The following is an 18,710-nucleotide window of genomic DNA, read 5'->3' on the forward strand; positions in this document are numbered from 1 at the left end:
TGGTACCAATATGAATATCATTCACGCCAACAAAGTGCAAAAATAAAAAATGGAAAAAAAATGTTTTATTAGGGTACCCCCCCTACATGTAAAGTGGGTGCTGATATTTTTTTTCATTCCAACCCCAACGTGTGATATATTGTTGGATAGGTATTTAAAAATGAATAAGGGTTTACTTTGATCGGTTTTTGATAATATTAATATTTTCGGAAATAATCGCTCCTAAAGGAAAAAAAAGTGCGTCCCCCCCCTCTAACTTTTGAACCATATGTTTAAAAAATATGAAAAAAATCACAAAAGTAGAACTTTATAAAAACTTTCTAGGAAAATTGTTTTGAACTTGATAGGTTCAGTAGTTTTTGAGAAAAATACGGAAAACTACGGAACCCTACACTGAGCGTGGCCCGACACGCTCTTGGCCGGTTTTTTTTTCTATTTTTGTCAACTGCTCATTTTGAGTAAACGAGATTTGTTAAAATAAAAAATGCCCAAGAAATGTTTTACTAAATGTTATATTTGGCTTTTTTTCTTTTGGGATAATATTCGTTTTATAGAAACATAATAAATTGAAGCCTGACCAGAAATATAAATGACTATTGTCAAGAGGGCGCTGTTATTCTGATGGTGATGTATGCGGTGACAGTTGAAATTCTGCAACATTGGGCGTTGGCGATGCCAATTTTCATAAAACCTGACCATAAATACCGTATATGCCAAGTTGGCATATAATTGAAAAGTTTTCCCCAACTTAATACAAGCAATATACAACACCGGATGACAAATGTGATTAGTGGTATTGTTTTTTTTTTTAATTTAAGATTGCCTGTGTAATGTGTTTTGTAGTATTTGAATGAAATAAAAGAATTAAATAAAAGCTTGCAAAAACGCAAAAAAAAATACAACATATACAAATTCCCATAACATTGAAGCAGAGGATATAAAAATACATAATTATTTATTTACTAAATGATGATATAAAAAAGAAAATAACAAATACAAGAATCTTTTGGTGCCTAGATTCAATAATGTGCCGCTGCCGAGCTATGTCGTGCTTTAAAATCTAGTTAGTTTTTTTATTTTATAACTAGTATTAGTATGCCCGTATACTGGCCCTTATCATCTATCAGTTGAGTTACGAACTGAAATAATTAAACTGACGCAGCGTTTAAACTCCAATTGCTTATAAACTACAACTTCAAACATAATCTAATGAAAACTACAGTCTTTTGTTTCATTACGCCATCTTGGCCAGTAAAAGATAAGACTCCTTCTTATCAACAATTTCATAGGTACAGTAAATTCCGTAAAATATTGTCTATAAGAAATATAAATAAAATCTTTGAGAGATGGAGATGTGGGATGCTGAACAAAATTAGAACTACATTTATGGCTTTCCCATGAAATTCGTCGTCAGACAAAATACGTACTTTTATGCTTAAAGAAGGCCCGAGTGAAGATTTGTCTGCTAAATTGTCGTTAATTTGGTGCCGGATTTTTCTTAGAAATCAAACCCAGGATGACACTTTTTTTGGCTTTGTAATTAGTAACTTCCGACTGCAAAAAATATTAAGTCATTCGTCTCAATCACAAAAGAAGGAAAAGCTTTTAAATTACATTGTAATGGCATTTTCAGTTATTTGTAAATGATGAATGATAAAATTCTGGCATAACCTAAATGAAAATTAGACAACGAATAATATTGGTTAAAAGTAATAAGTACCTGACCTATTTAATTGATCGGTTCCATAATATGTATAAGCAACCACATTTATGCAATTAGCTAAACTTAAGTGGGACACTAAACTTAACAATTAGCTAGACTAACTAATTCAAGGGTCAACACTCAACACGCAGCTTCGTCTGGGCGAATGGACAGAAAAATTGAGTTTGTTTGTCAGTTTAGTTTATATACCTAGGTGAAATGAAATGAAATGAAATTCTTTATTCTTCAATTTAGGCATTAACATAATGCTCTTATGAAAGTCAAGGGTACATTTGTACAAACATAAATAAATAAATTAACCAATTATCCTAACTGAAAATACAATTTAAATTAAATAATTATGCATATAAAGCAAAATACATTATTTTGGTTTGTCACTTAAGTACATTTTCCATATATCCCGGTCTGTGATATAGTCCTTAACTTTATAGTATGCCCTAGCAATGAGCGCCCCTTTTACAACGGCTTTAAACTTTGCGTCTGTAAGATTACAAATTTCTAGTGGAATTTTATTGTAGAACTTTGTACAGTTTCCCAAGAAGGACTTTTTCGTTTTTACTAGTCTACAGGAAGAAACTTTAAGCTTACCCGAATTTCTGGTAACCTTTGCTTTCTCAGAGTTTGTTGGAAAAGCGTACAAATTTCTCCTGACATACATAATGACTTCGAAAATATATAGGGACGGCAACGTTAAAATGTCAATATTTTTAAAGATTTCTCTTAGTGAATCTCGTGTCTTTAAATTATAAATTGCTCTTAATGCTCGTTTTTGTAGTATAAATATTGTTTCTATATCGGCTGCAGAGCCCCACAATACAAGACCGTACGACATCAAACTATTAAAGTAGGCGAAGTAAACCAGTCGTGCCGTTTCTACATTAGTTAACTGTTTCATTTTTTTGACTGCAAAAGCAGCTGAGCTCAATCTATTTGCTAGTGTAGTTACATGAGATCCCCATTGTAATTTTGGGTCCAGCGTTATTCCTAAAAACACCGTTGTTTGCGCAAAGCCAAGAAGCTGACCATTAAGCTTGATATTCGAGACTAAATTTAGATTAGAACCAGTACATAAGGAGAATTTCATACACTTGGTTTTCTTTGGGTTCAACATTAAATTATTTACAGAAAACCAATGGCCTACCTCAGAGAGAGTGTTGTTCACCTCAACTAATTCGGTATCTCTTCTATTCACCTTAAAAAGTAAAGAAGTGTCATCGGCATACATGACAATGCCAGATTTTTGGCTCACCATATATGGCAGGTCATTCACATATACCAGAAACAGAAATGGGCCTAAAATCGAACCCTGTGGCACACCCATCTCTACCACTTTATCTGTTGAAAAAGCGCCATTTACAGTAACTCTTTGGCTTCTTTCTGATAGATACGAGTGTATGAGATTTAATGCTGGTCCTTGAATACCATAGAAACAGAGCTTGGAAATTAACGTTTTATGATCTACGCAATCAAAAGCTTTGGAAAGGTCGCAGAAAACTCCAATCACGTCCTGCGACTCTTCCCAAGCTTGCAAAATAAATTTGATTAGACTTATACCTGCGTCAGCAGTAGATTTATTTTTGGTAAAGCCAAATTGTTGTTCATGTAGAATTTTATTACGATTGAAATAGGAAATCAATTGATTAAGGATCATCTTTTCAAATATTTTACTGAATGCAGGCAATATAGACACTGGACGATAGTCAGTCGGATTATGGCTATCACCTGATTTGAAAATTGGTACTACTTTACTGAATTTCATTAAACTTGGGAATACACCGATATCTATACAATTGTTAAAAATTAATGCCAGAGTTGGTGCCACAATCTCCAAAATCGATTTCAGTACAATACAATACAATACTCTTTATTGCACACCTCACATAGTTTACAAGTAATACACAAGAAACAAAACAAATTAAACAGAGGTAACAACAGGCGGTCAGTACCTGGACCGAAACACCCCATAAATCTTCAGTTTTCTTTACTTGTAACATTTTAAACGTCTTCATTATGTCTAATGCGGAAACACACTGAAATTTAAAGTGACTTAAATTTTTAAGTTCTACATTTTGACGTAGCAAAGATTCAGCAACAGCTGTTGACGATGACAGAAATCTAGTTGTTTCTTTGGGTATTTCGGAAAAGAAAGCATTGAACTCATTTGCTACTTTAACGGGATCTGCTTCTAATTTACCATTGACTGTCAAGGTGATTGAAGGATTTCGTTTACTGTTTTGACCAGTTTCAGTGTTTATTATTTTCCAGACCGCTTTAGATTTACTTTTAGAGGTTTTTATTTTTTCTTTAAGATAAGCTGCTTTTGCTTTTTTGCATACTAGTTTAAAAACTTTTGAATAGTTTCTGACGTATTGGTGAAAATTTTCGTTGTTGGTGTAAGATCTTCTTTCATATAACTGATACAATCTGTCTCTACTTATGCGTATACCCTTCGTGGCCCACTCTCGAAATGACATTCTACTTTTTAATCTTATTTGCTTTTTTCCACAAGTTTTATTAAATTCCGTGCACACTGTGTTCTGGAGCATGTTAAACAGCTCATTCGGGTCATTCGACTCTACTTGTGTATTTGAGATTTTAGCAGCCAAGTTAAACTTAAGTTGTTCCAGTCTGTTTTTACCTAGTGGCCTAATTTCGATCACGCGGCCAGTATCTTTCTTTTCACTCGGTAGGCTAACAATAAGAGCTTTATGGTCCGAACGAACACCGTTCACCACACTTGACCCCAGATGAGAACAGTTTAACCAAACGTTATCAATGCATGTAGCGGTAGTAGGAGTAACCCGAGTAGGTTCCTCAAACACGTAATGTAGATTGAATGACCGAAACAAAGATACATACAGGTCTTTATCAATAGATTGAGTTAAAACATCTATATTGAAATCGCCACATACGACTATTGATTTTTTGGAATTGGACGCTTTATTCAAGACATCTTCAACAGTATTCATAAAATAAGCCATGTTGCTAGAAGGTGGCTTATAGATACAAATTATAAGATACTGGTCCAGCTCTGCAGAGGCGATCTCACATATTCGATCCACAGAAAGAGCCGACAGGTCCCTACGCTCTTTAAATGCTAGGCCATCTTTCACTAATACAATAGAGCCACCCCCTACCGTGGTCGTTCTGTTATAAGACTTATAAGCGCTAGCTACTACAAAATTACTTACATTAAATTTCATTGTGTCGTCTTTCAACCAAGTTTCCGTCAAGCAATTACTGAACACCTTTTTTAACACCAAAATTGCTAATAAAATACCTATACTAGTGCCTACTCTTCTATAGAAAATGTTCAGACCGACCGGCGAGTGTTTACTTACTTATTATCAGTGGTCACACTGTCCCAATTCCAGCTACGTTCAACTTTGCTATATAGCAATTATTGAATAGGGTTGGTACAACTTGACGTCGTTTTGCGTGCTACTTAATAGGCTAGTTTCCTACTAGTCAAATCAGCTTCTTTTTAAGAACTATCAAAACGATTTGCTATATATTATGTTATTACTATGAAATACTGAGAGTGACGTCACGGTCAATTCATTTACTTTATATCTTTCTATTTGACTTATTAAATTGAAATTATGTTTAAACATAACTACTCTCCATTTGCTTCTTCTAATTTTGTGGTGTTTTTTCGTGCACTGCATAAAATATTTTATTTTAAGTATAAGAAACTAGCCTATACGACCTTGTAGGTACTGAACTGTTTATCAAAATTCGGTGTTGTATAAATTGTCCTTTCTACATATACAGTCACTAATGTCACTATACGTTCGCATTATTATTTTTATTCTGTGTTATTATTACGTGTAATTAAATTTAGAATAAATTAAGTGAGAGGATCGAGGACCATCGGCGAAAAAATAATTAGTTAGGTACTTAGATATATTTTTATTAGGTACTGAAGATATATTTCATAAATTATTTTTCTATGTTTAGACTTGCCAGGTACAGCTGAAGTAGGGCTTTATAATTGACGTAAAACATATTTTTACTTTTATTTAGACTACGATCCCGACGTTTATTAATTTTGCCTTTGATATAGTTATGTAGGTATTCTAGTAATACCTTGTATATTGTCTAGGTAAGTCTTCAAGTTTTTTCAATCTGTAAGTTTTTTTTTGTCCCACGACAGCGTCCGTACAACGTAAGCGTGCAGGCCTACTGAAATGATAAATAAAAACCTAATAATATTAAGGCTTGTTAAGTACTACCAAAAAACGATATTTCGCTTTCTGTAAACATAATCTAACACATGTTACATTTTTGTAGAACTTCGTTAGAAATCGATTATGTCTTAATACATATATGCCCAAGTAATAGTTATTTGTTTTTTTACAAGGGGGCAAAGTTGTATTTTAACGCCGAGTGTGGAATTGAAAAACGAGCAAGTGAAAGGATTCTATAGTTGAACCACGAGCGAAGCGAGTGGTTCGAGAATAGAATTCTGAACTTGCGATTTTTTTAATACACGAGAAGTAAAATACATTTGCACCCGAGTGTAACACAAAACTTTTCCCCTCACTATATAGCGAGGAAACTACAACGCAAATAATTATTAAGAAAAAAAAACCGCCTGGTGATAAATACTTTCAAATGTTGGATTATGTTATCAATTCGTCTGTATATTTTTAATGTTTGTTATTCGATATCTCCGTCATTTCTGAACCAATTTTGAAATTTGGATGATTCTGAAGTACTTACAGATGAGAATGATTATCAGAATGGAACTCTAACCAGGGGCGGCTCACTCTTCATCAGCAGTTCCACTGCACCAAATGTCACTGTTCTGGACGTAAGTGCATGCTGTTCTTATAAAAATACCAAAGTCACTATAAGTGTGCCGTTCAGATTTGAGGAGTTCCGTTCTAACCATCATCAGCAGTTCCACTGCCCCATATGTCACTGTTCTGGACGTAAGTGTATGCTGTTCTTATAAAAATACCAAAGTCACTATAGGTGTGCCGTTCAGATTTGAGAAGTTCCATTCTGACCATCATCAGGAGTTCCACTGCACCAAATGTCACTGTTCCGTACGTAAATGCATGCTGTTCCTTGTAAAAACACAAAAATCACCATATGTCTGCCTTTCAGATTTGAGGAGTTCCCTCGATTTCTCCAGGATCCCACCACCAGAACTGGGTTCTGAGAAAAATGGGACCAATCTGTATGCATATACATTCAATCAAAAAAAAATTCAAAATCGGTCCAGTAACGACGGAGATATCGAGGAACAAACATTAAAAAAAAACATACAGACGAATTGAGAACCCCTTCCCTTGAGATTTGGAAGGCGGTTAAAAATTCGTTTATCACTGCTTCCAGTAGTTCCACAGGTGGTAAATCATCTTTATTACTAGATTCACCTACTTTTATCAATTTTAAAGCAGTTAATTTGACTTTATTCAAGGTCAAATTACTTTACCCACTAGTGTATAAAATGTGTTTTTACCCGCTGGTATTAAAGGACAAAATACGTGTTTCCGAGCTAGTGGGGGGAAAATAATAATAAATACGACGAGAGTATCAGGTTTAGGTATTAATAATACGAACACAAAACATTAAAGGAACTTTACCGTTTTGTCATAGGCCTAATCGATTCATCGAATTCGTAAATAATCACTGGATTCGGCAAACATTTGCATGCGTTTAGCGACGACGACGCGTAAGCGTCTTCATACTAACGAGCGATTATCCTCGTAAGGCCCAATGTACATTACAATGTACATTCGTTGTTGCAATCTAATTTGAATCTTTCAAGAACCAAATAAAGTAGATTTTCCTTTGTTACATTGATTTTTGAAACAAACGAAATTCTTACCCATTTATTTATAGAACAAGGTTAAAAATCAAAATGGGAAAACTAACTATGGTGGGCCTTACGAGGTTATTGGTCGGAGAGCCGATTCCGCGTCAATAGGTTTGGGGAAACCCCACATCGCTATATGTATACTTCAATACCAATGCGTCAAAAAGAAGATCTTTTACAGCAGGGAGATAGGTAATGACCACGTAATGCCAATTAAATAGACGCCTAGTTTTGATATCGAATTTACATAGCTGTTCAACAAATTTAAAGTTAAAATAAATATTTTTTGCAGCCATGCCTCCGGGATTTAAATTTCAAATGAAAATTGTGATAAGTTGGACTGTTGGGGCAGGATATGAAAATATTATTTCACTTAAATTGTAAACATAATTTTAAAATACTTTCCTAGAAATATCATACACCTACCGTATAAAATTTATGTCATAATTAGGCTGCTTTTGCGTTATGAAAATAATTTAATACAAATAGTAATCGAGCAAGAATTAAACATCGAAAGTGATAACTCAATGTAATGTGGCATGTGGCGTGCTGACGAACAATAATCGAAATCAACGCTGATATTTCTTATATCGTTTAATGAAACAAATAAACGCATCGCGTTGTTGCATAGTTGTGATATTCTCAATGAAAAGATACCACATTGTGATATAACACGGTGAAATAAAAAGGACCGTTCAAACTTTACACTGGAGTTTTGAGGTCTTAATGAACAACTTTTATTATGGGATGGGACTAATGCTGAAATCGCAAAAATATATTTGTCTGTTTCATACATTTCGACTCATTCAGTCATAATCATGTTATATGGAGCAACCAAAATTTTTTTCGCGATTTCAGCACTGGTTCCATAATAAAAGTTGTTCATTATGACCTCAAAACTCACAGTGTAAAGTTTGAACGGTCCTTTTTATTTCACCCTGTATATTGAAGCTATTATGGAAGTCGTGCCATATTGATATTCGGAAATAAGTACCTTTTTGGTTGATAATGTGGGCCATTTTTTTTTTAAAGTTGTCTACCCCACTTTTTTTGTAACATGGGTATTTTTTTACACGATTCATACTCAGAATCGAGAGCTCTTTCGATCCTGATAGGAGAAAAAAAATGTCTCAAGATTTCCATACATTTTCTCGAACCTTCCATTCCGTTACCGCCATACAAAATGTATAATGGTAAGGGAATGGGAAAAAACCTTGGGACACTTTTTTGAGTGGAAAACATATAAACATTTCCAAATCCAATAAAAAGTGGGGTGGACAACTTTGAAAAAAATGGCCCATGTCACCATTAGACATGAGTGATGATAGTGGTGAATGATGAAGTCACAGCACGTAGCGGTGGCGGTGAAACCGAGTAGCGCCGGAGCGCGGCGCCCGGCCGGCCGTGACCGGGCCGCCGCGCCGCCGCCGCCGCCGTATGCAAATACCTACACTGCTTTTGGGAATATAGGCCATTTCCTGCTGTGCCGACGATCTACACTATCTAGGATAGTGTCCTGTCAGCCTTTCCTAGAAATATTTATACATAATTTGCGTACATAAATAATTTTCATTATGCGTCATTATAATTTCGACAGAAATGGTCTAGCAAAAAACACATCAAATTTTTATTTTATTTTTTTGATGTTCGGTTAAAAATAAAATAAATAAAAATAAATATTGGGTGACACCTTACACAGATTAAACTAGCTCCAAACTAAGCAAAGCTTGTACTATGGGTGCTAGGCGACGACGATATACTTACTTATATATATGGATAAATACGTACTTATTATATACATAATAGGAAAGGTACCCGTCCAATTCATTGCGCATCCAACCTATAAACATTATGACCAAATTCCAAATAATTAAATTTAATAAGATTATGTTTCACCGTGCCGTATTTTCTTGAGAATATTATCACAACAAGTACAACCATTACAATTGTAGTTTAAGAATTGTTTTGTTGTTGTTTGAGTTCTCAAGTTTCAGTGCTGCTCCTGGAAATATATTAATTTAGGTAGTTTCTTTCTTTATGTAAATAAGTTCCCGTTCATGCTTAGTTGCATCAATAAATGCGTTTCCATAATTTGAAACGTTCATTGTTATTTAAACCGACGGGGTTGGTTGTTGTTAATCCAAGTCCCGGATACCTACCTCTGGCTTTGTAAAAGCTAAAATTACGTTTTTACGTGCATGTTCTGCAAAATGTTTTTAATTAAACTACCTAACTTAGTAATTAGTCGTTTTTCCGGAACCTGCATGTACTAAGTGTTGGAAATGGCAGAGGGCGGCGGAGTGGTTGTTGGATTTTAAATAAAAAGAAGATGTCGAGATCACATTATTACTTTTTTCTACTCCCGAACTGTTATTCGTCATTTACAGGGTCGTGCATAGAACTTAAAAACCCTACATAAAAGTCTATTCCCCGAAGCCAACGTCCGCCGGCTTGCCGCGCATGCGCGCATGACGCATCAGTGTCGAAAAAACTGAAAACGCATTGTTTGGCTCCGTAACCATGGCAACGCATTGTTATAACGATACTGCGCGCGTGCGCGGGAAGGCTTTGGGCAGCTGAGCTGACAGTGCAAGCCTTTGCGTCAAAATACAGTGTGAATTTTACGAAAGTTATTCAAGAAAACTATTAAAAACTGAGTGCATGGTCGTAGAAAAAGTATTGTATGCAACGGTGTTTAACTGAGTCAAAAAATACTCGTGGCGTCTCAATAACAATTTTCGGCTTCGCCTCAAATTGTTACCCACGCCACTCATTATTATAATTATTTAAGACATTACATATTTAAACGTGTCGGCCATTAGGCGGCTAGAAACCGAAAGAGTGAGGTTTTGTAACGGGATAAACATTTGACAGTTAAGACAGTTTTGACAGATACCACAGACTATATTAAGTAAAAGGGTGGACATTTCAACACTAAGAACTAGGCGCTAATTTAAGATTTTGCAAATCAGGCAAAGACAATCGTTATCAGAAGAGGAAGGGTTCAATGGTACCTATTGATGTTGTCAACCATTGGTGGAGTGTCATGTTGACAATAAGGTAAGTATTTTATTTTGTGTTTAACTGATGTTCCAGTTTGTTGTCTGGGCATTTTCAGAAATTGGGACCCAAAATTAGTGACAGTTGTTAACAAAAAATATCTCGATGTCAGTGTTGTGACGACAATTAAGAATAAAATTTGTTTAAAAACCAACTTTTTACTTGTTATAAATGTATATTATTGCTTATAGTTTACGTAATTAACACAAAAGCAATATTTTTATTGAAGTTTCAGAAAACTGACATCGAGTTAACAACTTTCACTAATTTTGGTTCCCAAAAAACCAAAAACGCCCGTCTACAAATACTCACGCTGAGAAGAGTTAATGAGTTAGTTATTCAGCTATCATAAGCCGCTTTAAAAATAAATATAGGTATATAGTCTAAAACAATGTCGGTGCGACAGAAGGAATAAATAGAATAGAGAAACACAACAAATTTTAAAATGAATTCTACTATTAACTACCTAGTTTAAATTTCAATAAGTTAGATGATGCTATATTTTATAAAAATATTTTTAAGGTCGATGATTCATATGTCTTATAATCAGATTATAACAAAGATTCAACTATTATCAGTTAAGACGATACAGGAGGGGTCAATTCTCCATACAAACGCTCTCGACTATTTCCTCCCTGGTTTTTGAAGATAGAGCAATGATTTATTCAACACAGATTATTTTTATTTTTATCTGTGTCGGACCGTTTTGATATTCTTATTTTTAAAGACGCTAGAGCCCATCAAAAATTTACAAAAACGGTCTTATTGATTAGCATAAAAACTAAACGGTCCGACGCAGATTATTTTATTGTTATTCTGATTCTTAAATTTCGTTACTAATTGATTAAGTTTTGAAGGAGGAAACAGGCGAGAGCGGAACCTCGATTTTAAAGATTTTTTCGCAATATCTTTTAACTGAGTTGTTCTGAATGGTTTTTTGATAAATCTAGTTAATTACACTAGTATATTTAACTAAAATTCCCAAATTGAAAGGGAGGCTCCTTTCCATTTTCGCTCCTGTAGCGTCTTAAAGTTTAAATTAAAATTACGCGAAAGTGTATCACAAACAGGTGCATGCCGCTCGATGCATAATGTCAGCGGCCCGACAGGCATCGGCAAAGTCCCTTCCAAGTGGTGTGAGTAGTACGAGCGACCGAGTTATCTTGCGGTTCAGTCCGCGGCGATGCGCGCTTTCGTTGCCATTCTCACACTCGCCGCGTGGCCGGCGTGCGCCCGCGCATTCGACGTGCCGTCCGCGCTGCTCGCCGCACTGCGCGTCGGCGCGCCGGTCCAGAAACTGCTGATATGCGGCCAGGCCCTCGGCCCTTCCAAATGCCTGAGCTCACTTGCCGCCTGGCGCGCCTCAAAGGCCGTCGACCATCTACTCCATAATCAACAAAAGTTCAACCTAACAGAGGATGTTGAGAGATTCCCATGGCAGAAATATACTAATATCTCTGATGACCAGATTTATTCGGAACTGTGTGAGGGCGCGGAAAAGCTGCTACAGTTTAGATCGCTGGAGTTGAATATAGCTTCTGGGTACACGCTCCAGCTAAACTCTAGGGAAAATGGGGCTCTCAATGTTGATGTCTACTCAGGTAAGAGTTAATCAAATTTGTAGATTGTACTTAAATGATTAGTACTCGACAGTGTACCAGTATATTATGACACCTACAATCTTAAGCAATTGTCAATAAATGTGACTAAAAGAAGGGCGCTGTCCATTGTGCATAAGCCTGTCGAGCAATGGTACCCTTACCACACTGTACCAATTATTATTTACCTAATTTAGATAAAAAAAGAAGCAAAAAATATATAGGTATAAAGCATGTACGACCCCAAAATGAACTTTTTCTAAATTGAATGTAAAACCACAGAAGAAGCTTACAAAAATATTTAGGCGAGTGTGGCCTCAGGTACTTATAACGTAACGGTATAATGGTTGATTATTTTTTTATAAGTACATTTTAATGTTCACTGCAAGTGTATCTTATTAAAACGTAAATGGGAAATGAAAGTGAATGCTAAGATTTTTGATTAGTACAGATACGAGTAGTTATTTATTTCAACGTTGCTGCTTAATTTAACCCAATAAGCCAAAAAACAATTGAACCATATAACATCGTTCTCATTAGCATAAAATAGTAATTAAAATCGTAAGTCTCATTACATTTACTTTTATGTACCTAAATAATGTACGCATTGAGTATTCATTCCATACGCTAATAATTCAATTGCAGTTTCGAAATCAGTCCACAATGGAAAGCGAAACTGGATCCTATTTATAGCACAGTTTACTTTCCATTTACATCAAAAACAGTTGTTGTGGCCGTGGTTTAAAAATAAAATGTGATAAGTATTTATGTTAAAACGCGACTTTCTGTTCAATACATTAGCATATTGTTTTATTTTGGTGGAATCGTAATCGGTTAGCGATTACATAAAATTATTTTAGGGCGTGTATAATCACATTAATCACTACGCTTATAAAAAATCTTACATAATTGTTTTTTAAACTAGTCGCTGCCAGATGAACGGTCGAGGTGCTCAATAACATCTGGTGCCATAGGCGAATGGCATTTCTGCGACGCGAAACGAAAACGAAATGCCGCGAAAGGTAGTCTGGCTCTGTCGCGCTAATCGCAAGAGCGATAGAGATAGATGTCTACAAGCGTTTCGTTTCGTCAGCGTTTGTGCCATTCGGCTAACGTACCCTGAGCATTTTCAGATATTAGTGAGAGTCTCTCCGATATATATTAACAATTTCACAGCACGAAATTAAAGTGATCGTACCTATGGTAACCATAAATATTACAGTACATTTCCCATTTTTAGGGTTCCGTAGTCAACTAGGAACCCTTATAGTTTCGCCATGTCTGTCTGTCCGTCCGTCCGTCCGTCCGTCCGTCCGTCCGTCCGTCCGTCCGTCCGTCCGTCCGTCCGTCCGTCCGTCCGTCCGTCCGTCCGTCCGTCCGCGGATAATCTCAGTAACCGTTAGCACTAGAAAGCTGAAATTTGGTACCAATATGTATATCAATCACGCCAACAAAGTGCAAAAATAAAAAATGGAAAAAAATGTTTTATTAGGGTACCCCCCCTACATGTAAAGTGGGGGCTGATTTTTTTTTTCATTCCAGCCCCAACGTGTGATATATTGTTGGATAGGTATTTAAAAATAAATAAGAGTTTACTAAGATCGTTTTTTGATAATATTTATATTTTCGGAAATAATCGCTCCTAAAGGAAAAAAAAGTGCGTCCCCCCCCTCTAACTTTTGAACCATAAGTTTAAAAAATATGAAAAAAATCACAGAAGTAGAACTTTATAAAGACTTTCTAGGAAAATTGTTTTGAACTTGATAGGTTCAGTAGTTTTTGAGAAAAACACGGAAATCTACGGAACCCTACACTGAGCGTGGCCCGACACGCTCTTGGCCGGTTTTTTTTATCTCTTGAGACGTCAGGGAGAAAAATGGGCAAATTTACAGCAAGGGTGCACATTAAATCCTGAGTGTTGTGATGGATTATAAGTGTTTACTCGCACCCGGGTTCCTTATCAACTAAATTTAAAAGCAATGGACGTTGATAAAACAGAACTCGGCTCGTACCAATGCGTTTTTCTGAACTTACGTGCGAAATGTCATTTGATATTTGCCATCGCTTTTCGGTGAAGGAAAACATCGTGAGGAAGCCGAACTAATTCCAATAAGGCCTAGTTACCCTTCGGGTTGGAAGGTCAGATAGCAGTCGCTTTCGTAAAACTAGTGCCTACACCAAATCTTGGGATTAGTTGTCAATGCGGACCCCAGGCTCCCATGAGCCGTGGCATAACCGGGATAACGAGGGGATAACGCAAGAAGGGCGAATGATGGACGTTGATAAAACAGAAAAAATCAAACGAATATTTTTGCAACTTGTCATAAAATCTATATAATACTGATGATAATGTTGTGCAAAAAGGTACAAGTATACGACTCAGCCGGATACAACTTTATTAATTATTTTTCAGTACAGATGGTGTTTTTTTTACGCACTAGTGCAAGAAGTGGTTCATTATATGCCAGGTCGGAACTTCGGAGGCTCATCTGTACTGAAAAACGTCGTACGATACACGTGCGAAAAGGAAATTCGTAACTCGTGTCGATTTAAAACACTCCCTTCGGTCGTGTTTTAATTTATCGCCACTCGTTTTGAACTTCCTTTTTTACGGACTTGTATCGTAATGTACTATTGTTTTACAAGGGGGAAAAGTTGTTGTTTAACCGCACGTGCCAATATTGATAACCGAGAAAGCGGTAGATTGTGGACTTTAAGGCACATTGACTACCGCTTGTAAATTGTAATTTGTAGCTTCGAGTAATGGGCCCCTGCTCTCGGATATGTCTGTTTAGCCACCAAAAGCGATGTCTCTCGGATATTGCACCATAAATCGTGTGAAATAGACACTATGGCCAGTAGTACCTACTGTGCCTATGAATTCGTCTTTTTGGGGATAGCACCACGCCATCCATAGTATTTATTGTATTCTCGCGCATAATGTAAACTCAAAATGCAGATAGATATTTCTGTATCATCACTATCACGTCTTCTAAGAAAATTATGAATGCGGCGATGTAGTCACGTGCTTGTCTCGAGTCAATTACTTATACGTAAATGTTGTTTTTTCCCCTCACTAGCTCGGAAACACGTGTTTTGTCCTTTAATACCAGCGGGTAAAAACGGATTTTATCTACTAGTGGATAAAGTAATTTGACCTTGCATAGAGGCAATTTTTCTGCTTTAAAATTGATAAAAGTGGGTTTATCTAGTGATGAAGATGTTTTACCACCTGTGGAACTACTGGAAGCAGTGATAAACGTTTTTTGTGTTGTACTTTCCTCGCTATAGTGAGGGGAAAAGTTTTGTGTTACACACGAGTGCAAATGTATTTTACTTCTCGTGTACTGAAAAACTCGTAAGCTCAGGATTCTATTCTCGAACCACTCGCTTCGCTCGTGGTTCAACTATAGAATCCTTTCGCTTGCTCGTTTTTCAATTCCACACTCGGCGTTAAAATACAACTTTGCACTCTTGTAACAACTACAACCCACAAATAACTATTACAACCCACGAACGTATTCTATTTCAGATATTTCATCGCTTGTTTTTTAACGTAATTCTCTAGAAAATAACTCAATGAACATTTAAATTTTTTTATAAATCTGCAAGCATAGTAAATAGTAAAATTTAATGAATTTGTTACTGACTCATACCTGTTTGAAATAACTATTTTTAGTCAACATTTGTCGAGCGGTGTTGAGATTAAATAAAAAATGTTTCCTTCAGCAATCGCGGCACGTAGATCTATTCAATATACTCTATGACGTAGATTTCAAGGCATGAAAGCCGCATGATTCTTGAGATTCCAGCATTCCGCTTCAGTGAAACCATTTTTGACAAAGATATTTGTATTACTTGGGTATTTAGGGTTGTGCAATAGGTAGTTTTTTGTGATACTTACTACTTGTAGCAGTTGTATGGTTATATACATAAATTATACGACTGTAATGTAATTTACATGAAGTTTTTGTATTTAGTTTCAGATAACGTTGAGTCTGCGCGCGGCTCGATGAAGAAATTGAGACAGCGGTTCTACGCGATGGTTCCGATGCTTCTCATACCGGGCCTCATCATGTCGGCCATCTTGCCGTTCGTGCTGCCGGCGCTCAAGATGATGGTTATGGGCACCGTCATGCTCAACAACATGGCGCTCACCAGCGCCATCTTCTCCCTGCTCCGGGACAACGCGTTCAACGACAACTATACACACAAGAGAATCATCTACACCAACCACGGATACAAGAACAAACACCACGAACCCGAAGAATCACACAACTATGAGGTCGTTGAGAACTTTGAAGAAATAAACGGAGAAGATTTTAATGTCGAAGAACCCAACCACAAGTGGATGGATGAATTTTTGGGTCACGAGAATAAATTCATTAACATTCACGGATATAAAAATAGGAGGATGGGGCATAAAAAACGGAAGAGAAATCGTCGTCACAGAAATTAAATGTCTATTTAATTATTATCAGAAAACTCACTGCTTTAATTAATTTATTTTATAGCCTTTTCTTGTCTCAAAGTATTAAAAAAAAAACAAGCGACTAAGAACATGTGTAAAATGTAATTGAAAAAATATTTGATGAAATTTAGTGTAAGTAATTTAGAAGATAGGTGCTATTTATTTTTAGTAATGTAAGAGAAAATAAGATAAACATTTTCCTGTACAATATTCTTCTCTGAAAACCTATAGAAGCTGTGACGAAGGCCTCCTGTGCATCACCTAGGTTTTTAGGAGAGGGAGTTCGGGAGACTTGAACCATGTTATTAAAAAAGTGCCAAATTGTACAATTTGTACATAGGTAAATGTCTCCTTTAAAATAAGCGCGTTACAAAACACGGAGAAACTAAAAAGCCAAAAATAATAAACCTTTCCATTCAGATTTCTTATCGTATTGCAATAAGCTAAACATCCAAATTATAAACAAATCAATTATTTTTGTAGTCGGTACCAGACCTGTTCGTCGCCTTGCTATTGCCTGTTTGCCCCACCCAACCATACACAGGCTGGTACCGACTCCAAAAATAATTGATTTGTTTATAATTTGGATGTTTAGCTTATTGCAATACGATAAGAAATCTGAATGGAAAGGTTTATTATTTTTGGCTTTTTAGTTTCTCCGTGTTTTGTAACGCGCTTATTTTTGAAGGCGGTTTTATTTTTTGTTAAAAAGTTTATTTATTTGTTGATTTTTAGTGGTTCCTAGTGATATTATATGTATCAGTCCGAATACATGTACAGTAGTGAAAGAATTATCCTTTAACTCCTAACCATTGAGGAGTTGACCTTCCATCATCAGCTCAGTTGATTTTTAGTGGTTCCTAGTGATATTATATGTATCAGTCCGAATACATGTACAGTAGTGAAAGAATTATCCTTAAACTCCTAACCATTGAGGAGTTGACCTTCCATCATCAGCTCAGCCACATAAAATTATTACCATCAGACGTAAATACTGGTGTACCTTTGAAAAATAGACTAAAAACATTACATGTGCCTATAACATTTGAAGAGTTCCCTCGATTTCTCCAGGATCCCATCATCAGACCCTGACTTGGTGCCAATGGGACCATCTCGGGGTTATACCGGTTCGATCAAAAAAAAAATTTTGAAAATCGGTCCACGATTCTCGGAGATATCGAGTAACATACATACAAAAAAAAATAAAAAAAAATAAAAAAAAAAAAAAAACATTCAGTCGAATTGAGAACCTCCTCCTTTTTTGAAGTCGGTTAAAAACTAATTCTTAGGTACGTATTTCTCTATTCATTATTTAATTTTTAGTTTTTTTTTAAACAATATATATTTTAAGATCAGGTAGAAACCGAATTGGATTTGTTTTAGATGTTCAGAATTGGTCGAGGGACTAAATATTACATGCCAAAGAACAGGAGGCAAATTCTACTGATACTGGTTTCTTGATAACTGGTGTCTGAGGGAAGATGACCATAAATATTTATATATTTTTTTCTCTAATAGCCTGAAGTTGAGGTGAACTCTGTCATAGCAGGGTACTATGTCAAATTGATCAAAGAATCTGTACCTTTTGTGAAAGTGAAGAAATTAAAAATTGCAACATCGTAGTGTCGTCCCTTTCAATATAAACACTCCGACATTACAATGTTACCACTTTTTCATATATATACTCCCTTTGCTAGGCTATAGATAAATAATAGATTCCCAGCGTTATATAATTATTGTGTGTGATACAGATGCTTGCCTTCATACTAAACTCGATGTTATATAATGTTTGATTTGGACAAAATCTTAAGCAATTACTGCCATTTACATTCTTAAAAAAAGATACCTAAGGTCAGTGTGGGGAAGACCGTCTACCCGGAAAGACCGTCTATTGACTATAACTTTTTTGTTTATATATCTACGCCACTCACACCTCTGGAGGTATAGCAGTTTTTCATCCTTAATCCATTGGTCTTCAATACATATCCCTAGGACGAACACTAGTTAACAATAAACTTGTTTCTCGTT

At 35.9% G+C, this 18,710-nt stretch overlaps 1 protein-coding gene across 1 annotated transcript; it reads left to right on the forward strand.

Moving 5' to 3' along the window:
- Positions 1–11,756: 11,756 nt before the first annotated feature.
- LOC125229028 lies at positions 11,757–17,036 on the forward strand. The gene is made up of 2 exons (XM_048133794.1): positions 11,757–12,214; positions 16,192–17,036. The coding sequence occupies exons 1-2, from the start codon at positions 11,797–11,799 to the stop codon at positions 16,668–16,670; spliced, it is 897 nt and encodes a 298-aa protein (XP_047989751.1). The 5' UTR covers positions 11,757–11,796; the 3' UTR covers positions 16,671–17,036.
- The last annotated feature ends 1,674 nt before the right edge of the window (positions 17,037–18,710 follow it).

This window comes from Leguminivora glycinivorella, chromosome 1 (assembly GCF_023078275.1).
Source record: "Leguminivora glycinivorella isolate SPB_JAAS2020 chromosome 1, LegGlyc_1.1, whole genome shotgun sequence".
In the NCBI taxonomy this organism is placed as follows: Eukaryota; Metazoa; Arthropoda; class Insecta; order Lepidoptera; family Tortricidae; genus Leguminivora; species Leguminivora glycinivorella.

Coding starts and splice junctions, on each gene's coding strand:
- LOC125229028 (XM_048133794.1), top strand. CDS start 11,797: ATGCGCGCTTTCGTTGCCATTCTCACACTCGCCGCGTGGCCGGCGTGC. Junction 12,215..16,191: donor CAATGTTGATGTCTACTCAG/GTAAGAGTTAAT, acceptor TTTTGTATTTAG/TTTCAGATAACGTTGAGTCT.